Genomic DNA, 15,446 nt, shown 5'->3' on the forward strand with positions numbered 1-15,446 from the left:
ATCTTACACTTAGACTGTTGTGGAATTGTGCTAACATCGTGCTGTTCTGGTAGTTTTTGATAACTGGCAGATTGGTGACCTGTCCAGGGTGTAACCAGCCTTTCTATATTAGCTGGGACAGGCTCCAGACTATCCCAGCTAATATAGCATGGACATTCATGGCCTCCACCAAACAAGGTTCAAGGCCATGGTTGGATTTTTTGGTGGATAATTTTCCACACAAACTTTAGAAAACTGATTTACATAAGAACAGAGAGCTAAAAAGAAAATCACACCATCTGTAATTTTAAAATTTTCAGTTTATCAAATGCCCTTGAGCACATTTAACCATTAAGTAGTTACGATGGCTGCCCCTCTTTTCCCTTCCTGGTAAAGCAGCTTGCTCCTCTTTGTAAAGCTAGTTAGATGCTGCATCCTGCAGGAAGCACTGGGGAGACTGCACTTGCACTTGTTCCTGTGCACTTGCCTCACAAGTATAAACGATATAAATGATACAGCTGAATCAAAGGTATCGAGCCTATTTTGAAAATGTCAGTACAAAGACAGGAAGTGGTCAAATGCTTTTCCACAGCAGTCACAATTCATGTTTATCAGATGCCAAAACCCTTCAGCTCTGTAATAATAAAACTGCGGTGGGTTTTTTGGATGTAGCTGCTGCTGGTTGGTTTCAAGGTGAGAAAAAAATCTCTGTCATCAAACAGACACCTTTACTGTACTGAAGCTGTTATAACCACTGCATGATCCTGCTATTTTTAGTCTGCAGCTGCTGACTGATGTTCGCTGTGCACTAAAGACAGGTGGGTGTCAGCCACAACAAAACAGCAACAAATCAGATTTTCCACAGGACATATTTTAGAAACCCAGAGACCCACGTGAGAAACACAACTGACAGCGGGGGAGCTGGCCCCAGGGAGGGGTCACTTGCCCCTCCCTTCCTTCCCTCCCCATCTCCAGCTGCCTCCCTCTTCCCGCTCCACCACAACCACCCACACATGCAGGGCCTTGGATTAGGGGTATGTCACCAGGGTGCAGAGGAGGCTACCCCCCCCCCCCCCCCCCCCCCCCTCTGTCCCCTTCTGGCTGCCTCTGCCTCAATTTTATCCCACAACTTAGACATTCACATTACTCACACTCTCATTACACATACATATAGGATCTTGGGGGTGGGCACGATACACGGAGTCCAAAGTACCATCAGGGTGTACACCCCACCCCTGGCATCGTTGCCCACCTCTCAATTTTAAATACACGTAGACATTGAGGGCTATCAGGAGGGACTATGCGCTTACCTGCTGCTCTCTGGCAGGTAGCTCCAAGCCCTCCTGGGTTTTAAATGCACCTTAGAACACACATGCATCAACATTACAATGAGCGGGTGGAGGGAGGTTTGGAGTCTTCTCTCACCCCCGTTCTCTGCGACCTGCTGGAGCAGGGGGGCTAGGAGGAGGAGTTGGCCGTCCGACTGCGGTCTGGAGTGTGGAGCCTTCCTGCTGCTGCGGAGTCGGGGCGGTCTGCCTCCCCCCACCGCAGGGAAAAGGGAAACACCACCTGGGTCTGGGTGCAGTTCCCCCCTCCAGGGGCGAGGGCACCTAGACCCGGTTTGTAGAGTACGCTTGGGGAGTGTGATCGTGTGTACAACGTCTCTTTATGTCTGTCTCCACGTTGGTTGAGTGTGGAGTGAGTGCATATGAGAGCATGAGGGTGGGAATGGATGTTTGTGTCTGTGTGTGCCTGTATGTCTGTGTCTATATGTCAGATTGGGTGTCAGGCGCCACCTCTCTGGGGACATCTCAGGCCCTCCAAGGTTTGGAGGCCTATCTCCCCCCACCACCACTTCCCCTGCCAGTGGCGGACCCCCTCAGACATCGGTGCGTTGGTGGTTCTTTGTGTCCGGGGATGGGCGTCCAGGTACACACCGGCTCACTCCTTGGCGGCCGCTTATCGGGGCCTGGAGCCTGGGGCTCGCTCGGGCCACTTCGGAGGTGGGGTGCCCCCGGCCTCTCGGCCTGGGGCTCGGTCACTCAGGCGCAGCTGGCTGCCGGCGGAGCTCACGGGCGCGTCACTGCAACTCCCCCTGGCTTCTGCTCCGCGGCTGCTGAGTGAGCCCTCATCTGGGACTCTCCTCAGCTCTTTCCGGGACAGTGGCGCAGCTGCCCCTCTGTTGGTCTTCCTTGGTCTCTTGTGTTCTGGGGGCCTCTGGATGTCTGGAGTTTTGATCTCCTCCACACCTGCTTCATGCCCTGGAGGACGGGGCTGTGGCCCCCCCACACCCTCTAGCACAGTGCTTCCCAAACTTTTTCCAGCCACGTACCCCTTGAGACATGTCACCCTCAGCCGCATACCCCCTACTACGAACGACTCTTAATTAGTGTCTATAAATACATTGCAATATCGCATGCATAAAGATAAATACTGCACAGTCGATTATTTCTCACCACCAAATGAATTTATCAATATTTTTTAGTAATGACAGAGTTTTAATAACAAACTTTACTACTTAATACTAGCAGTGTATCAAAGGATTTATTAGAATTCACTTTTTTGTCGAGAGCATAAAGGCCATGAACTTTCATTAAACAGAACTTTATTTAATGTGATGGATGTGCTTGAGCAGAGGCACACAGCTCTTCAATGTTTGGCTCAATTTGGGAAAGGCTGAGTCTTAAATCGTTTTCCACACAAAGTCTTGCTCTGTATTTTGTTTTCATGTTTGTTAAAGCAGAAAATCCCTTTTCGCATAAGTATGTGGTGGCGAAAGGCATCAGAGTCTTGACAGCGCGCTTAGCCAGCGCGGGCTGTTCAGTGCGCAGCCCTATCCAGAAATCCGCCAGGTTCTTTTGAGCGTGTTCAACTTTTAGCGATCCATCTGTGGCGATTTCAATTAGGCTCTCCTGGTCAGACGGTGATAACGAAGTAGGCACGGCGGTGAACGGGTGACGTATCCAATCATTTGAGCCGTCCGTCTCTGGGAAGTATCGGCGTAACTGCACTGCCAGCTCCTCAAGGTGCACGTTACATTCGCGCTTTACACTTTTAGATAGTGTGAGATCATTAGAGCACAGAAAATCATGCAGCACAGGAAAGACTTCAGTGTTGTTTGTATCCAAGCAGTTCTTCCAAAGGTTTAACTTCTTTATCATGGCCTCAACTTTATCTTGAACATTGAATATAGTTGCAGAAACGCCTTGTAATCCGAGATTGAGCTCGTTCAGACGAGAAAATATATCACACAGATAAGCCAGGCAGGTAAGGTACTCTTCATCATGCAAATGTTCAGACAGCTCAAAGGGATGGTTACTGAAGAAAACTTTAAGTTCATCCCTCAACTCAAAGAAACGGGTCAGCACTTTCCCTCTAGATAGCCAGCGAACCTCTGTGTGGAGTAATAATGTCTCATGCTCGCTGCCCATCTCATTGCACAACGCAGCAAATAAGCGGGAGTTCAGCGGCCTGGCTTTCACAAAGTTAACCATTTTTACACTCGTGTCCAAAACATGTTTCAAACGGACAGGTATTCCCTTTGCAGCAAGAGCCTCTCGGTGGATGCTGCAGTGTACCCAGGAGGCATCTGGCGCGACTGCTTGCACACGCGAAACCACACCTCCGTGTCTCCCAGTCATGGCCCGTGCGCCATCAGTACAGATGCCAACACATCTGTCCCACACGAGTCCATGTGTGTTCATGAATGTGTCCAGCTTTTGAAAAATATCTGCGGCAGTTGTCCTTTGTTCCAGCGGTTTACAGAACAGCATGTCCTCCTTGATGGTTCCTTCATGAATGTAGCGCACATATACGAGAAGATGCGCCAGGCCAGCCACATCCGTGGACTCATCTAGCTGTATTGCATAACATTCACTTTGGCGTATGCGCAGAAGTAGCTGCTGTAAAACATTTTCTGACATTGCATTGATGCGCCGTAAGACAGTATTGTTTGATGATGGAATGGACTGTATCGTCTTTTTTGCCTTTTCCCCCAACATTGTCCCTACCATATCTAAAGCAGCAGGGAGAATGAGGTCCTCCACAATAGTGTGGGGTTTGTTGTTTTTAGCCACTCTGTAACTGACCATGTAAGATGCTTGTAGTCTGTTTTTATTCATAAGATCTGGCACCTGAATGCAGGTTTTACTTGTTGAAAGTGATTTTAGCTGTCGCTCAAAATATTCCCTTGGTTTATTTTTCAAATGGGGATGATTTGTCTCTAAATGTCTGCGCAAAAGTGAAGGTTTCATTGAGTTCTGAGACAATACTTTTGCACAAATAACACACTGTGGCCGGGGAAATCCACCAATATTTATACACGTAAACCCCAGCGAAATATAATTGTCATCATATTTGCCCTTCTTTGATGAGGTTGTGTTACAGTCCGTGCTGTCATGCTTTCTCCCACTTTGACGCTCTGCATCAGACACTTCATCACTTTCCACATGGCTGGCTCCAGCTATGCTAGCCACTTGGCTAGTAACCACAGATACATCCCTGCTAGCACTGCTAGCATCCAAATCTGACGAACACATTGTTGTTGAACAATCACCTGTGCGGTCACTGGAAAATGCATCTTCAGATATGAGCTTATTGGTTGTTGTGGCCGGTGTCTCTGTGGTAGGGCCTTTTTTTCTTGTTAACCACTTGTCCATTTTCGCGCTGCACTGAATGCTTGGAGGCAACTTCAACTGTTAGGTGTCAGTCATTTGGGCAAATCACGCCCATGTATTTTGTCAGAGCTATTTTTTTGCTGAACACCAGAGGGTGGTATATAGTCATGTATTTGACAGGCAAAAAAAACTGCATTAGCGCAAATTTCGGCTTTTAAAACTTTTGATCCCCACTCCAACCCCAACCCACGCGTACCCCCTACACCCACTTGCGTACCCCCGAGGGTACGCGTACGGTAGTTTGGGAACTACTGCTCTAGCAGATTATTACATGAAGGAACCTTTTAAAAAAACAAAAAACAAGCGCGTCCATGCTCACAGGTGTACACACGGGTGATCACACCCACAAACTACACCCTTTTTGGCTCCTACCTCAAAGCACACTGTGTTCTGTTGATCTTATGTGCTGCACAATAATGTTTAACATTTAGTATTTACTGTCATATTCCCATATATCATTGTGATGTTGTTTATTCTATTACTCTTGTTCTCTTCTGCTTGCTTTCTTTTTTCTTTCTCAGCAGGTGATCCAGGTGATTGATATATGCATTTTTTTTTTCTCTGCCCGTTCGGTTGGTTTTTGTCTTTTGCCCTTCTCCCCCGTCCCTCTTCTCAGTTGTTTCTCTTTCCCTCTTTCTTTCTCCCCTTCTTTCCCCCAGTCAAGTCTGTCCTGTATTCAGCAAGTGAAAATAAAATAAACAATAAAAGGTGAATCAAATGGACCATTACGGCAAGGCTGGGATGGTCAATTTGGTAAAGTAAATCCGTTGGGCATCTTTCTTTGCCTTTAGACAACAATTCTGATGGCAATAGAGCCAAACGGGACAGGCCAAAAAAAAAAAAAAAAAAAAAAAAAAAAAGAGAAACACAACTGACACCGACATTTTATTGATGCTACAGAAATATTGCAAAAATACACACACACATATATACATATAAAAAGTTTATATTGTTGATTTTGCACTAAAAGGCAATTTTTTAACTCAGAAGCATGAGTCTTATTAACTAGAAAAAAGACATAAAAATCTCTGTGACGTGTGGATGTCCAACCCGAGGTGCGGGGGGGGGGGGGGGGGGGGGGGGACCAATCAGAGACCAGCAGCTGGATGTCAGTGGTTGGACTGGTGGACTACTTCAATGAAGAGTAGATGACGTCTGGCTCTGATTTAAAGTCTGAACACAAACACACACAGTTCAAAAAACAATATTTCTGGCAAATGTTCTTAATACGAGTGTAGTTTAGAACAGTGAAATAGAAATAGTTCCTCTTTTGCATGAAAGAAAACATTTTCCTTTCCAAGCAAGAAGACGATTTGATGTACTACTGGCTTTAGTCAGGATGTGGTTAGCTTGGCTCTGTCAAAACCTGGAGATTAAGATCAGCTGTACATCCGGTCGTATGCTGTCTGATTGTCCATAACTGACACTTCCTGTTCTCACTGCTGAATTGACTGCAGGTGGATCACTTTCTCCACAATAAAACACAGAGAAATTACTGCAGTTATAACAACAACAGTACTTTTACATTACCGCACTACACATTACAGTTTATGCAGCTGCATGATATTAATGAAAACCTTTTAAATAGCACGAGGTTTTCAGAGTTTCTTTTTTTTCCTTCACTATTGCAAAACAGGATTTGACGTCAGAGTTGGAAGATGTTTCTAAGAAAAAGTAGGTGTATGGTCTTTTGATCATCCTTTGATTCAGACAGGCACATTTTACCACAAACCAAACCTGCAACACGGAAAGGTCCTCACAACATGAGCAGTACCATATGCGTAACATACTGCAGTGAGAGTTTTCATCAGTGTCAGACAGCAGTTAATGGGAATAACAGGAAGCAGCTGCTGTGGTTTTAAAAACAGAATTTTAAAGAGGTCACAGTTGTTAGCAGGATTGGAAAGAACAATTTATTATCATTTTGAAAATCATAAAGAGACAAACTGAACAGAGCACACACACATCTGAGCCCAACCTGATTTATTGCTTAATTGTGTCACTGAAAGATGGTCTGTGGGGTCCATATAAGGTGTACCAGTGGCTAAATCTGCAACACCAGGCCAAAGGTGGTTGAAAGAAAATGATGCTAAACTGTATTTGAACCAAACAACACTGAGATATACAGTAACATTCATCCAGGGACATAAACCAGGTCCTTATGACTCTGGAACGTTAGCTGTGAGAAGTAACTGGATTAAACGCGTGACTGGAACGGAACAACTCCTCTAGCAGGATTTTCACGCTCCCAGCAGCTCCTGAAAAATAACCAAAGCAACAATTTACCTTTGTTTTGCTGCTGGCGATGTGATATTTGGACGTATGTGATTTCAGTGTTGATGTCATTTCCCATGTTTGCCTCGTGTTCAGCTGCAGTGAATTTAAAATGAAAAAGAAAAGAAAGACTAAAACTCTGAAAGAACATTTAATCGAAGCTGTTTAAAAGAAAAAAAAAACTAACAAAAACACTAAAATTAGAAGTCTGAGTCTCACCTTCAGGTTTCCTGTGAACACATCGTCTCACCAGCAGAACCAGTAACACCAGTAGAACCACAACACAGACTGATCCAACACATGACAACACAGAGAGAACAGGAGGAGAGAGTGATGGCGGAAGAGTGATGGAGGTGGAACCAGGAGGAGGTGTTGATGTAGGTGGAGGTGTGGTGGTGTCTTCCCCTAAAATAAAGCAAACGCAGTCATTAAGTTGTCGTCACATTGTGAATGTTGAAAGCTGCAGAAACACAGACAGGTGAGTGTGTCACCTGTGACAGTGATCCAGCTGGATGGAGACTCTCCATGACCGCTGATGTCACACTTGTAGAGGCCTTCATCAGACCTGGAAACATGCTGGATGGTCATGTGACCTGTAGGCTGCTTCCTGATGAGGGAGCCATCTTTATAGAAAGCAGCTGGGAGGTTGGAGGGAGTGGTCTTTGTTTTACAGAGCAGAGTGACGTCATCTCCCTCCATCACAGGGAGGACAGGACTCTGCAGGATCACTGATCCACCTCAACACAGAGACAAACTACAGCATTTCATCCATTTACACGCAGCTTCATCAACACTAACTCCACACACTCAGCTTACCAGTGACTGTCAGGTTAACCATGTTACTGATGGGACCCTCTCTGGACTCACACCAGTAAACTCCACTGTCTGACAGGATGATGTAGCTAATGTTACAAGAAGAACCATTTACTTTTCCCCACCCATCTCCACACTGAGTTGTGTTTCCTATATTTGTGTTTCTCCTCAGAGTCCATCCAGCAGAGCTGTCGTCCTCCTCACAGCTCAGAGACACAAAGACTCCTTTAAAGATCTGAGAGCTGCTGGGACTCACAGTCAGACGAGCTGTGAGGGTTAAAATGAAAAACTGATGATCTGTTAAGAGTTTTTTTTTTCTTTCAAAAAGCAAAAAGAGAGTTTCTGCAAACATGAACCCAATCAGGTCATATCAGTGAGCGTTTCTCAGGTTTAAACTGTGACAGAAGAAGGTTACTGACCTTGGTTTGTTGTGCAGCTCAGCAGTGAGATCAGAACTAAAGAGAAATGACACTCAGGTTGATTTGAGGTGAACATAAAGAACAACTCCACTGCACCACCTTTATCTTAAAACGCAGCTCTTTATGTGAACTGACTACACTGTTGGTATTCACCAAATATTTATTATTAAAGTGATATATTTGTGTCCATTTTGCAGCTGTGTTGATATAATGAGTGAATGATTTGATCTTTTCACTGCCTGCTGCGTTTCCTCGACTCCTGAGCAAAGATAAAGAGTCAGTTCAGACCTGCAGTTGGTCCTCGTGGTTTGAACTTGAATTCAGCCTGATTTGTTTTTCATGTCTTCTCCTCCATCATCAGTTATCAGGAGAGCAGACAGTCAAAGTACAAGAATTCAAACAAACACAGAGATTCTACTTACAGAGCAGACACAGCACAGATGTTTCCTTCATCGTCCTTCTCACTCATTTGAGCTTTTTTTCATTTCTGTCACTGACACCAAGCAAAGCCCGCCCTCTTCCTCTGAGCACCAGCTTTTCTATTGGTTCAAAGACAGAGGTGGGGGACTCCCTTATTTTCCTCTTCATTTAAAAATGCCAGTGTTAAACTATTCAAAACCCCCTGTAGTGTTTTTATATAACATAAACCTTACAAAAATGTCTTAAAGCTGCTACAAAACAAATAGTAAAACATGAATGCATACGAAATAAAATGTAAGGATTTATTTATTTTTTTAACAGAATCTGGGTTTAACCAACACACTGATGACCAAGGTTATTATCGTCAACGAAAACTAACGAAATAACGACAACTAGAAGTGAAAAAACATTTTCGTTAACGGAAATAAAAATAAAAACAAAAAAAGGAAAACTAACTAAAACTGTAATGAGTGTTCACAAAACTAACTAAAATTAACTGCATTTATAGCAAAAATGTGTTTAGTTTTCATTGATGTGTGCGTGTCCTACAATAGTCAAGGGTGAAAATGAAGTTTAGTTTCCAGATTTTTTCTTGCTGTCTCATTATGCCAGCAGGTGGCAGTATGTTAGTCGAGTCATCTGTGTTGCTGCTCCGTCCACGCGCAGAATCATGTCAGGAAAAGTCGGGAGAAAGCGCCAGAGTTCAATTTGGGATTACTTTGAATATGACTGTGTTTTGGATAAAGCAAGTGTCTTGTAGTGGAAAGAGACAAATTATGAGGGACATTTCTAAAGGGAAGAAAATTCCACAAACCTTAAAGTGCACTTGAAAACCTCACACAGAAGGCTAACCTAGCTTACCTTGAGAAGGTAAGGGAGTACACTCAACCCTCATCCCCAGAAACAGACGCTAACCCCAGGCAAGGCAGCGTGATGCATCCCGAGACAACAGGACGGGGACATCTACACAACTGTGTGAGTCAATTGCCTTCAAAAAGTTTATCAATTCACTTGAACCAAAATTACGAACACCCGGTGCTGCAAGAGTTAATAGTCTCATTGGGGCCAAGATATACATTTTATAGTTGCCTGGTATCAATGGTTGTTCATCTGCCTTTATTTATTTATTTATTTAAAGAACCCATAGGTGGGAATGTGAGTTGTCTGTCTCTGCATGTTAGCCCTGCGACAGACAGGGTGCAGGGTATGGTAGCTGGAATAGCAACATACCCAAGGATAAGCAGAAGAGCAGGACTGATATGATGAAACTGGGATTTTGTTACACTTAATTATTGCAAACACAACTAAAACTATAACTGACACTAATCAAAACTAAACTGAAACTAAGGATTTTCAAAAAAATAAAAACTAAACTAAACTAGCAAACAATTGGTAAAAACTAATTAAAACTGATATAAAATTGAAAATCTGAAGTCAAAACTAAATAAAAATAAAAACTAATGAAAATTGCAAAACTATTAAAACCCTGCTGATGACTGACTGGAACACTATGATTCACATTTTACATTAACACCATCCTCACACATGTTTATATATGACCACTAGAGGGAGATGTTGGACTTTAAACACTAACATGGATACAAGCAGATCCCCAATGAGCTTTCATAGTTTGTTAAAGAATGAACAAAATCAGCATGTGCAGTTCTAATGAAATGTTTACATGTATATTTACTGTAGATAAAGATTACCTTAATCCTGTGTTTAGGCTGGAGATGAATGAGACTGTGGAAAGTGTTAAACAGGGTGTGCTTCTTGATCAGCCTGTAAACACTAAAGAAGAGCTCGTTTATTTCCAGAGTACAGTGAACATATTCAATAAATACATCGGCTCTGATGTTCAATCTTCCCTCTATCCTGGACCTGTACACGTCCAGGGTTAGGAAACATCTCTGCTCACAACTGTTCAAACTGCTGCCTTCAGGATGGTGACACGGAGCACTGTTTACTAAAACCATCCACCACAGAGACACTTTCTTCCCACAGGCTGTCACTCTGGTTAACAGTGTGAAATAACCCACTGTTATAACATTAAATTCATATGCACACTGCATTACTCAATTTTGTATAATTTAAGACTTTATTTTACTTCACTTTGCATATTACAAACATTTGTGGGAATGTTTTGAGGAAAACACAAACCGAGTACATGGTAGCTATGAAAAATGTAATTGAGTTTGAACATGTTCGCACGTTCACACCCGTCAGAGTGAATCATGTCTCCTTTTCTAGGAAAGGTTTTTTGGCTTCAATCTGATTCCAGCCCCAACAGTCTTTGGCTCCTGCTCGAAAATGACATGCACAAAATAAATGGAGTATTACTCTGCAATTAAAAACTCTGCATAAACAGTCTTGGTATCAAAATAAAGCTAACACTTGTGAGACTTCATGAGAGGTATAAATATTACAGTAGACATTTCTGTGTTAAAGTAACTGAGCGTGGAACAAGGGAAAAATACATTTTTTTCCTTGTCTAAATTTTTTGTTTTTGTATTTTATAGCATTATACCCATTTGAAAACATGCTGCGGTGGACAATAATCTTCAGAAAATCATCAGTCAACATGTGGACATTATCTGTGCAAAGACTAATGCTGCTGAAGTGGAACAAAGCAAAGTTACAGAGGTTTTAGTCAAGACTGCCCGGCCTCCTGCAATTTAGCAGAATCTGTGGGAGTTGAAATGTCTTAGGTATTAAACAGCAGAAATTATTTAATTTATTTTCATGATTAAACTTTTACTCATTTGGGCCAATAGAATCACAGTAACATCACTGCATTAAGGTTAATCCTGCCAATCACAAATTGCAAGGCAGAAACATACATAGAACAGATGCATGACGCTGGTCATCGTCCAATGAAATCTCTTGTGAAAACAGATGATTTAAGAATTAAAAATAATTTTTAAAAAAACACACTATTAGCACAGTAAGACTTTATTAACAGTGACACAAACAAACTCGTAATTATCACCAATACTTAAGTCAATTAAAAAAAAGACCAAAGTGCCTCCTTCATGGAAGGAAAATAACTATTTACGCTTCACCACTCACTCTAATATTTGCTCTCTTTGGTTTCAAATCGCTGCAGTAAAACTTTGTATATCTCACTCAGTAGTATTTCATTAACGGATGCTAAACACTATCAGGCAGATTCATTATTGCTATCAGCCACAGTAACCTCCCCCACGTTCAGACAGTCACATACAGTGTTGATGTTGTCTGCTGCTAGTGTCTGTGATTATTCTGTAACAGTTTGTCTTTGGGAGCCAAAACACTCAAACTCTACTGGCTGTTACAAGGAAACTATTTGTAAGTCACATTTGAGTTTCCTTTTCTTTTCAAGAGCAGAAGAAACGTCTGCAATTTAAATCCTGTCAGCATAGTTAGACTAATGTAAAGTTGTATGAAATTCAGGAAGTGTTTGATGCCTCCTTGTTGGATGCTCAGTATCATTAGCGTCAGCCTGTACCCAGATCATCTGTTTGCCCCTCGACGTTCAATGACAACAGTGAGAAGACAGAGCAGGTCGACTCTGAGATCAGCCAAGTTGGATCCCGGCCTGATCCGGTTTAAATCTGTGATCCTTTCAGTTTTAGATCCGTGCAGCTCTGCGAGTGAACTCGGACATGGTTTGTTGAACTTTTACAGAGTAACAACATCCTCAGGCGCTCTAGTTCTGAGTCGACCCACTGAGACATGTTAAGGTGACTTTCATTGAACAATCTGTTTAGACTCCGAACCTTTGAAATATTGTTTGACATCATTTAATGAGTGAATCTTATTCTGTAATCTGTCATTTCAGCCTCATCCTCACACAAGTATTTACATCATCTCCAGGATCCAGCTGTGTGAGACACTTTTTTGGTCGGTGCGACAGAGAAGACGAGAAATACTTTGTCATTGATCCGTGTATGAACAACATTAAATGCTTTCAGTACAATGGAACTGACCTTCTGACAGCCGCAGCACTGTCCACAGTTATAAACAGGGACACTAACCTGTAACTGGAAATTAAACCAGCTTCTTCTCATTATTTTGCTCCTTTAAGCACTTTGACAGCAACTTTATGAAGGTTAAAATGACACCGAGCGTCATTCAGCCAAAGGGAAACTGGTCTGTTGAGTCTGTTAACCCAGCAACTGACTCAGAGTTAAAATAAACTTTAAGGGTAAATCTGAGTTTCTCTCATCACTGCTTAAACAAACTTAGAGATGTAACCCAACCCTTATTCCTGGAACAGGGCTCACATGTTCTTTCTATGCCAATGATAATTAAATAGATAAATAAATAAACACCAGCAACAAGCAGCCGAGGAAACAGACCCAGACTGTGTGTGAGAGAAAGGTGTGAGGCGTCAGCTGGAACTACCAAACTCTGCAGTTACATGAAACTGATTTCATTCTGTGTTTTCATAAGGCTGTAATAACACTGCTGAGTTAGTCATGTGACAGTTGGCAGAAGAGCTTTGAGACTGAGAGGTGGTGTCAGTACTGTATCATGGGAAAAACTTGTGTTTGGTTTATTTGTTTTTTGTGCTAATCCTCTTTCTCAGTTTGTTGTTGGTGCTAGGCATGTTCTTAATTCTTAGTAATGCCAAGATCACTGAGATCTTACAGTTTTTTGGTTATTTGGGCCTCAGTTATAGTTAAATGCTAGCAGAGTACATGGTGGGGGATGGATGGATGGGGAAGTTAATGTGACTGATAGTGTCTTTGTTTTCTACGTGTGGTGCTAACTAATCCAGAAAAATCAAATCAAATTCTCAACATGCTTGATGTCTGGAGGAGTTCAGCATCATCAGCTTCTATGTAGTGTAGATCCTCTCTGTTTCTACACTAATATCAGCAGTAGGAGAATCACTCACACCAGGAGGCTTCTGTGAGCTGTGAGTCTGTCGTTGTTTTTGTCTTCTGTGGATGAAAGGAACAACTCCAAGAAGAAGCAGTGATGAAGTGAAGAGTAAAAGGGCAACGATCAGTCCAATATGTCTAAACCTCTCTTCTCCTCCTGGTGGTCCTGCAGGTGAGAAACAGGTGTGAGTGTCAGCTGTCAGGTGGGTGATCACAGACACACTGAACTCTAGTGACTCACCTGAAAGATCACAGACACTCAGGTTGATGATGCAGATGGGCTCAGTCTCCAAAATGGCTCTCTTCCTGCGGTTTGTCCCTCTCATGAAAACACGACACTCGTACGTTCCCATGTCGTTAATCGTCACATCCTTCAGGATCAGAGACACGTCTCCATCCTTCATCTGTCTGTCCCGCAGAGCCACCCGCTGCTTAAAAGATGGATGCTGGTTGTCTGTGTCAAACTGCTCATCCCGGTAAAACAGGACATGCTCATTCTTGAGGTCAGGTCTGCTCCACTCCACCACTATGACGGATTTGTTTTGAGTTCGACACGACAGAATGGCACTTTGTCCAGATACAGCTGGGATGTTTATCACAACTGAAAGAGAGGAAACAACAGCAGCTGGTTAGTGTGAGGAGCTAGAGTGAGACCACTGAGCTCTGCTGAACACACACACGTTTATTTTACATCATTGGGAACGAGTTCGTGATCAGAGGTGAAATATACGTGTGTGTCTAACTATGCAAATATTAACAACATTTCTTACATTTTAGAAAATACTACACCCACTAATAAAAGCATTTCTTAACATTAGTGAAAAAATAGGTTGTAGTTTTCTTTTTCTTTTTTTAATGGTTTGTTTATTGAACGCTGACAATTTATTTATATTTTGTGAATTAAATATTAATTGACATTTATGGGTTTTAATTTGTATCACATTTGCTACATCTGACATTTATTTTGGCTTAAAATTGGGTTTTGAAATTTATTTGTGTTTTTATGGGACAAACTCTTGAGGAATTAATCATGTAAAAGTCTCAAAACCCCACAAAAAATCATTCAACTTACCTCCAATAAACATATACCTCCTTATGAATGACAGCTGATATTATTTGTTATTATTATAATTGCAATATTACTTTGCAGCGTGTTGCACAGGTCCAGAAAGCGTACATCCATATTTCAGAAATGCCACAAATACAAAATAATATATAAATCCGCAACACGTCCCCGTCACATAGAAACATGAAATAATTGAACTAAATACTCAGGTCTCGATGCTCATGGCAGTCAGAATAAGTCATTAAAAAGAAAGCTACTCCTGAAACTTCAACACATCTCAGACACACTTGGACACACACAGTGACAAGTCCTAACAGACTGCCGCCAGCATCATGTCTTCACACACAGAGACAATAATTATTAATATGGCAAAAAGACAGATCAATTTAAAAAGCAAAAGGAAACACAGCTAAATCTCACCTGCAGAGTCGACCACAATGAGGATGACAAACAGCAAAGTCGAGCAGAGCGACGCAGTTACAGCAGACATTTCTGATGTCTTTCAATAACATAACCCAAGTTCAAAAAAACCTGACAGCATTACTCTTCACTGACTGAAATGCAACCATCCAAAGGAGTCATGTCACAACTGTGCAACGTTAATAACAGTTAATAACAGAGCAGACTTGATCACACCTGAGTTTTTAACGGTTTCAGTTCCTGAATAATTTTCACATGTGACTTATCTCCATGTTTAACTGCAGCCTCCAAAAAACAAGCTGTGTTGGAGCCACAGAGAGCAAATCTTTTGTTTGTTATGGAGCACCAGGGAGGAGTCTCTGTGTGCATCTGATTACAGGGAAAGAATGAACCAGTGGAAACGCCCGCATAAACGCGTACAGACAAGCTACATACCACAGCAGTGAGGCTGTGAATGCAAATGACTGAGATGGGGGTTTTTTTATATTGCATTTGATGAAGCCTGACAGCT

General features: G+C 42.4%; 2 protein-coding genes and 1 pseudogene across 2 annotated transcripts in view; 1 reads left to right on the plus strand and 2 right to left on the minus strand.

The window, feature by feature from the left end:
- The window catches only part of LOC146578653 (uncharacterized), a 563,460-nt pseudogene that overhangs the window by 318,939 nt on the left and 229,075 nt on the right, over positions 1-15,446 (plus strand).
- The window catches only part of LOC146578668 (low affinity immunoglobulin gamma Fc region receptor III-like), a 66,801-nt gene continuing 57,108 nt past the window's right edge, over positions 5,754-15,446 (minus strand). Inside the window, exons 4-6 of the mRNA XM_085268946.1 lie at positions 7,421-7,666; positions 7,149-7,334; positions 5,754-7,025 (exon numbers count right to left, since the gene is read on the minus strand). Of these exons, the coding sequence (XP_085125072.1) occupies positions 6,853-7,025; positions 7,149-7,334; positions 7,421-7,666 (605 nt within the window). The 3' untranslated portion in view covers positions 5,754-6,852. The remainder of the gene's footprint in view (positions 7,026-7,148; positions 7,335-7,420; positions 7,667-15,446) is intronic.
- Positions 10,528-15,247, minus strand: LOC146578669 (ICOS ligand-like). Its single transcript, XM_085269032.1, has 3 exons — positions 14,936-15,247; positions 13,691-14,050; positions 10,528-13,615 (listed from the first exon to the last, which is right to left on the minus strand). The coding sequence occupies exons 1-3, from the start codon at positions 15,003-15,005 to the stop codon at positions 13,404-13,406; spliced, it is 642 nt and encodes a 213-aa protein (XP_085125158.1). The 5' UTR covers positions 15,006-15,247; the 3' UTR covers positions 10,528-13,403.

Source organism: Mchenga conophoros, linkage group LG3 (genome assembly GCF_057382185.1).
Source record: "Mchenga conophoros isolate Kocher_MC1m ecotype Shallow Benthic linkage group LG3, M_conophoros_male_GT1.1, whole genome shotgun sequence".
Lineage (NCBI taxonomy): Eukaryota > Metazoa > Chordata > Actinopteri > Cichliformes > Cichlidae > Mchenga > Mchenga conophoros.